We start from the raw sequence: 7,969 nt of genomic DNA, 5'->3' as shown, positions 1-7,969 counted from the left end.
AACTTTCTTTCTCAATATGAAGCAAGAGGACTCATGGGGCTAAACATTTGATCTTGGGTGATGTAGATCCAATCTAAGGGTGGCAAGCTATCAATCAAACATTTTCCTTATGCCTAGACACTAAGCTAAACAAGCTCTATCTCTAGAAGAATGTTCTTTTGGTAAAGCAATTCAAGCATCTAATCTCTTAGGTTGAATGTTACTAAAGCAAACATGGAGAACAAGTCTAATAGCAATCTTAACTCCTTTAGCAACTAATCTCTTAGGTAAAGCAAGCTAAAAGCATTGAAGAGTTGGTTCAGGCATTTCATCATACACCTTGTGGGCATGAAATGCCTAGAGATCTATTTTAGTATGATCAAGACTAAAATAGCATTGAGAACCCTCAACAAGTATGAAAACAAGTAAATCTAACATTAAACACCCTAGATCTTCTCTAATCACCCTTAATCACCATAGCCCATGAATCCAAGATTAGTCTACTCACTAATAGACATGAATAACCCCACAACCATGGATGATTCAAGGTTAAACATGATTAGAGAACAAGATAATCACACAAACACAAAGAATATAGATGGAAAATGATTCAAGATCCAAATTTTCTTTAAAGAGGTTTATGTGTTCTTGGAGAGAAAAGAAGATAAGTCTCAACTTGGGGATTACAAGAGTATTTATATGGTCCTTGGAAAATCTAATGGTTTCCATAGAAAAGTCTAAAATTCCCTTTAAAAATGTTGATTTTCGGCCAAGGTAAAGACGCGATCCAGGTAGATGCCATGGTCGCAACCCGCGTCGGCCAACCCGCGTCAGCTCCTCGTCCAGCTTCTGGGAGGCCGTCCGGGTAAGCTAACCCGCGTCCATCTACCCGCGTCGGCCCTCTCGCCCAGCTTCCTCTTCTCGCGCCCGGGTAAAGGAACCTGAGTTGGTCCAACCCGCATCAGGGATGATATGCCTGTAGTAAATCAATCATAACTCTTCCAATACAGCTCCAAATGACTTGAAACTACTTCCATTATAAAGATAACTCAAATTCACACGTTACCCCAAAACATGTTTAAGGTCTCCATCCATGTTTATCTTTCACCCTTTTGCACCACAAATGTCTCTAAACACCTCCAAAAAATCCATAGCACACTCCAGCCCCTAATAAAGATCCATGTATGCAAAATGGACTCTAAAGATGTCTAATTCCTAATCTACATGATCATTATGTACAAGAAATGATGGTTAAAACCATGTAAATATGTAAGATATCACTTTTATTTTAAAAATATAATACAACTTGACAATATTTTGTTTTTTTTTTTTAAAAATCGAATTTAAAATAATGAAATCCTATTGGTTGGTGAACCTAGAGGTTCACCGTAGGGGGTGAACCCAAGAATAATTGGACAAAAACCTGTAGATATGAATGTAGAATCTGTACTAAATCTAGGAAAATAAATGTAACCGATAATTACGGTCTTAATGTTTCAAACTTTTTCACCCAACCAAATCATCCAACCTAAATTGAAAACCAATAGTTCCAATAACGATTAATTGTTTATGATCAAGTTGAATCCGGACGGTTTGTAATCTACTATAAAGTCAGACACTATTTGCTGTAGATTGTTCGTTGAGGAGTATGTGTCGCCATACTCCTAAATTATGATGTTTTGCTTTTTGAAAAGTTGTCACGTAGGAGAAATCATAGTGTTTATTGACTAACAAATGACATTTGTTGCTTTGTTAATTACAACTTGCAAATTTTGTATCCACGTACATAAGTCATTTAGTTACAACATATAATGGTAATTGCGTTTCAAAGTATCATAATATTTCGTTAGAATATTGGATTATATTCCAAATGTGAATCTCTTATGCTTTTCGTTTAATTAATAAACAATTCAAAAGTTGTTTGATTATGTTGATATTTTATACCCTAATGACACAGATTATACTCTATCTGTTTTTTAAAGAGTGACTTTAACGTTTTTTTTTTGTTATACAAAAATGTCTTTTTTTAGAATTTCAATACATGTTAAATTTAATTTTAACTAAATATTAATTATAAAATACATTGATCTAATAAATAAATTTATTATCTCAAATATTATTGATTAAACAGATGTAATTAATACGTGTAAAAGTGTCTAAATGACACTGAATAAGAGGGAATATTAAAATAATGTTGCTTAGTGCTAAGGGTATCAATAATCCATAATACTATTCTTTTCATTCCATAATATTAAATGTTTTAAATTAACCAATCATAAATAATACAGTAAAATATTATTGGTCAACCAATTTCCAATAAAGTTAAAGTACTTTAAAAATATCAAAATATCTTATATTTTCAAACATCAATCTTTTCCAGAACATTTTATATTATAGAGCCGAAGGAGTATTATTTTATAATATCATATATATTTTTTGTGATTCTTCGTGATCTTTTTTGGTTTAAGTGTTCCACCTTTATTTTTCGCTTAACCAGCGATTTAGCACTGTTGCTAATCGCCGATGCGGGACGGAATGAACCGCTAAATGAGTCCATACACTATTGCTATTTGATACACTGTCAAACAATACAAAAATTAAATGGACTGTTGGCGGTTCATTGACACGAACAAATTAGTGGAACGCCATGTATAAACAATAACACATCAAATGAGGTGTGTTTTATAGTGCGGTTCTTTATGGCTATTATTTTTAATTGAATTTTTTTATAAAAAAACTGTGTGAACTAACATCATTAATTACAACACATTTTGGAGGATATTTTTAGATATATCATTTTATAAATTAAATAGAATACTTGTTAAATTATATTAGCTAGTATCATTGATTTTTTTATAATTTTTAAAATATATATTTTTGTGATTCTTCGTGGTCTTTTTTTTTTGGTTTAAGTGTTCCACCTTATTTTGCGCTTAACCAGCGATTTAGCACTGTTGCAAATCGCCGAAGACGATGGATACTCCTTCCGTTCCTAAAAGATGTATGTTCTGGAAAAAAAATTGTTTTAAAAAGATACATTTTTTACCTTTTCAATGTATGATTTTATGAAAAATTGTAAGTTTCAAAAAAATTAATGGTGTTTATTGAATTTCTATTGGCTAAAAATTATGAAAAATTGTTATTCACAAAAAACAATGCATATTTAATGAGTTTTCTTAATATATTTGAAAAGTCTAGAATATACATCTTTTAAAAACAGAGGGAGTATATAATATAATAGGCTATGAAAGTTGTGTGCGTTTCCTATGCGGGACAGAATAAACCGCTAAATGAGCCATTCACTATTGCTATTTTAATACACTGTCAAACGATACAAAAATGAAATGGACTGTTGGCGGTTCATTGACACGAACAAATTAGTGCCATGTATAACGATAACACATCAAATGAGGTGTGTTTTATAGTGCGGTTCTTTATGGTTATTATTTTTAATTGAAAAATTATAAAAGACTGTGTGAACTAACATCATTAATTACAACACATTTTGGAGGACTTTTTTAGATATATCATTTTATAAATTAAATAGAATACTTGTTAAATTGTATTAGCTAGTATCATTGATTGTTTATAATTTGTAAATATAAATGTAGTATATATGTATCCTGCAGTGTTTACTATACATGTCACCATTTAAACATTGGATCTACCAATTATCCGAATATATCATATATTTCTAGAACAAAAAAAACAAAACCGAACTAGAACCAAAATAGAACCGAATGGATTTCTATATAATTTATACTAATAGTTATTAACTATATTTAGTTTTAAAATAATCAAATACTATTTATAAACAAAAAACCCAAAAATGAATTACCAAAATATTTTTTATCCAAAAATATTTAAAATTATCTGAATTATCAATTTTTAATAAAAAATCCAAAAATTTGATATTTTATCCCAAAAACCCAAGTAATGTCCAGGTTATCTCAGATATTTTTTGGTTCTGAACTTTGTTACCCGAACCAAACCGAAAACCAAAAAACTGAACCGAAACAAATTTTCTATACATCTGAATGGATCCTAAGCCTCTAGAACCAAAGAACCGAACGGGAACTGAAAACCAAATATCCAAAGCTAATGTGTGGTCTGCTGTCGTAACAAAATCTGGTTTGTTTTGAATGTTTACTTAATTTTCTTTAAATTAATGTATTTCCTTTTTTGTACCCTATAGTTTCACCAGTTTAATGTTTATACTAAAATAATATTTTTATAATTATATATATTTCTACATGTGTATTTAGTTCATGACTTTTTCTAATTTATATTTTGTATTAAAAAAATCTCTCAAAATTACCTACATATCTTTATTTATTTAGTATTTTAATTAAAAAAGTTATTGATTTATATTATTTATAAAAAATATATAATAAAGATTCAATAGTAAAATTTTAATATTGATTTTACATTTTCAAATAAGAAACTTAAAATAAATTTTATTTAAAATCAACTAGTGCAATTATATATTTTTTAGTAAAATATGATATTAGCTATAAAAGCTCAATAATACCGTATTAAATTTCAGATATATATGTTACCTTTAAAAAAATTATATTTTAGAATTATTTAGTACCATTAATTCTTTAGTTTGTAAAATATAAATATCTTATATGTATTCCGTAGTTATACTGTTCACTATGTATGTCGCTATTCATATTTTGTTTTAAACCGGTTATTTTAGACGAACCGTAGTTATTCCGCATTATGTGTTTCTGATATACAAACCGTAGTTAAAATATACCGTAATATCCAATATGCTTATTCCGCACTGTTCAATCCGATGTTACTATTTCAAACCACAAAATACATAAGCAAACGCAGAAAAATGTCTTAGCTAATGTTGTACAAACCATAGAGCTCGAAAATCTATAATAAAATTTTGAGTCAATTTTCGAAACTAACGACTATTCAAAGATACAGTAAACCGTAATAAATTTTGCATCAATTTTATAACAGTACGGCATTTATACGAGTGATTTAATATTGGGGCATGGTAGGTTTAACCTTTTCTCGATCTATTAAATAAATGTTTAATTACAGCTTTAAATAACTGTACGGATCAGGGAAAAGCCGTAGAAGAAGGAATCGTCAATTGCGCATGCAGTCCATATATGTTGGCTTTAAGAATGATTAAGGGGCACCATATTTGGAAACAGCTCAATACTATTTGTAAAGCATTTTTTATACAACTACTTCCATTACCCTGTATGAGTCAATTTATTTGCTTTATAGTAGTGCATGTTTATATAAACGTATGTTTGTAAATTATAAATGGGTAGTTATTTAATTAACTCCTTTTTCTGCCTTATGTTATATGTTGACACAAACCTATTTTGTATAATATAAATAATTAGATATTTTAAAGTGAATTCAACATTTCTAATATTTAGCATTTATCTACTTGGTAAAAAAAGTGAGCGCTTTGTTGGCTGAGGAATGAATCAACTTGCACAGTTGCACTAGCATATACACTATTGTGGAATTAAGTGGTGATCAATTAACACCAAACTTAGTTTAAGTTCTGGTGTTTTGGTATAAGAAATTTATCCAAAAAGATATAAGAAGCGACTAACAGATAGAAGAAGTTCTTCTAACCTTAGGAATTTAAAAAATATCCGTATTAAATGAAGTAAGTAAAATATAAATTTTGAGAGTCACATAGAAGTTATGCAACAAAACTAAAATTTAAACGCTATGACTCATATGCAAGTTTTCAAAGTTTTAAGTTTTAACCAAAAAAAAGTTTTCTAAGTTCAAAATTGTCAACTACACGATTGGCACATTATTTTAGAACACTAAAAAGATGTTGACTGGTCTAAAAAATTAGTGACAAACTTAATTTTTCTTCATATTTATTGTAGTTCGATTAATGATGAAATTTAATAGAATAACTAATGCTAGTACTTAGCAGTAAAGAATACTAATTTAGATTAAAATCTTTAGAAATCTTTTTTTCTTTTCATCATAATCTATAGAAATCTAACAGAGAGAATAGTAGTGTTTCCGGTAACATAAATATCGATGGCCTAATTTCTGTGCCAATTAAGCACCGTTAACACATGAATTCCGTACATGGTAAAGTACCCCACATTCTCTGACAAACCCATGTTCAAGCATGCACTTTCAAAAGCTTATGTATCATTCATATGATTTGACATATAATCTTCCTTATTAAGAACCCTGGTTATTTAGCTATCACATGAACTTCGGCCTCAATTTTCTTTTTAATTAACGTTCGTAAGTCATAACAAACTTATGTTACAAAAAAAGTCATAACAAACTTTAGTACAAAGTTAAACACCATATTTTATGTTTAATGCTTAGAATGTACAACTTATCTGTAGTAAGACCTATCTATATTTTTCTGTAGGAGGTAAATGACAACAAGTTTTTTTTTGGGCAAACAATGACAACAACAATAAGTAGCACAAGAATCAACAAAAATAAGGAAATATTAAACAAATAAAGGAATACTTTCTGGCATTACTCAACTTCTCTCACAGAATCAAGATCTGCGAGGAAAACATTACAACTTTTTTACAGATCTAAACCCATAGAATATCTATCTCATACGGGCTTGTTTCTTGTTAGACGAGTAAATTAGTTAACTCGTGAAAAAACCCTAGATGGGCATAAAATAGAAGGAAAATAAAAACGTTTTAGAAAAGCGAAGAGATGCTATTTTTTGTAAAGAGAAGCTTCTACTTCTTCTTCAACCATCTCCTTCTGCTTCTTCTTCAAACGATTTAGCTTAAACCTCATCTAATCATGGAGGTTAGGCTTTGAAAAACGACTTCATCACAAGGAATGGTGAGACCCATGTCGTGGTCGAATCCAAACTCTTCCTCAGCTCGTCTTAAGAGAAACTGGAACTCAGGGTGAGTCAAGAAGGAGACTGGGACAATGTATCTGCTTCTGTTCTCTCCGACATAGACAGGAAAGTGTCCCTTTGGAACATCGAGCGGGAGGTAATCGTCGTCGTACCCTCCTCCGTTCTTCTTTCCTAAGCTCGAGCATCTCTTAAGAATCTGCTTCAGCATTGCTGTTTGAGTGAGTTTTAAAGATTTCTTCATTATAGCCATTTGGGGTTTGTGTTCTTGAGAGAGAAAAGCTTTTGGTTTTGTATGGAAGGAGAGAGAGAGAGAGTTATGTAGAAGGAGATGGGTGGTTATTGAGGAGTATATATTTATAAATAAAGATTTGGTTGTCTAAATGTCTGTACATATTTGTGCGGCTAGAGAGAGACGGACATGACGACATGTGCATATGTGGAAGGAGAAGGTGGGAGCCAAAATGGCAAAGGCCAGCTGAGGATTTAATTTCATTGTTGGTCCTCTTTGTGACATTGTGGCCCCTTTTGATCTCTTCATGGCCAGTTTTAGCCAAAGCCTAATAACACTTATTATTTTCTAAATTTTAATTATTTATAAATTATTAACAAATTTATTAAATTTTAATTTAAAATGTTTGCTGTCATAAATCTAAAGACCGGCGCTACTTCCTTTTTGGGGTTAAAATATTAAGTTCAAACACGTATGCGTGACTACTTATAAAACAATCGGCAAGAAAAAGAGTCATTTATATTTTTTATATAAACTCAATACCATAAGCTATGCCTAAACGTGATAACCACCCTTCTATATTTCTATATATATTGGCTAAAACTGTATATTCCAGTAAAATGACCAGATATATTTTAGTATAGCTAGTGTCTACCATTAGTAAATATCAAATATTTGCATCACTTTAATTAAATTAAATATTAATAAGTAAGAAATACTTCATCCGTTTCTAATTGTAAGTAGTTTTGCTTAAAAGCACGAATATTTAGAAAATTGTTATTTAAAAGAATATATCATTAGATCAATTAACTCAACCAATTATTAAAAACCTAACATTATTTCATTGGTCACACAATATCCAATAAATGAAAAAGATGCATTGAAATATGTAAACTACTTATATTGTG

At 30.1% G+C, this 7,969-nt stretch overlaps 1 protein-coding gene across 1 annotated transcript; it reads right to left on the bottom strand.

Annotated features, from left to right (window-relative positions):
* Positions 1-6,407: 6,407 nt before the first annotated feature.
* On the bottom strand, positions 6,408-7,234 carry LOC106332486 (auxin-induced protein 15A-like). Its single transcript, XM_013770947.1, has one exon. It carries the CDS (start codon positions 7,080-7,082, stop codon positions 6,759-6,761), a length of 324 nt encoding a protein of 107 aa, XP_013626401.1. The 5' UTR covers positions 7,083-7,234; the 3' UTR covers positions 6,408-6,758.
* Positions 7,235-7,969: the final 735 nt, after the last annotated feature.

Source organism: Brassica oleracea, chromosome C3 (assembly GCF_000695525.1).
Source record: "Brassica oleracea var. oleracea cultivar TO1000 chromosome C3, BOL, whole genome shotgun sequence".
Lineage (NCBI taxonomy): Eukaryota > Viridiplantae > Streptophyta > Magnoliopsida > Brassicales > Brassicaceae > Brassica > Brassica oleracea.
Note: the sequence above shows the minus strand (reverse complement) of the source record. Positions and strands in the feature narration are given on the sequence as shown.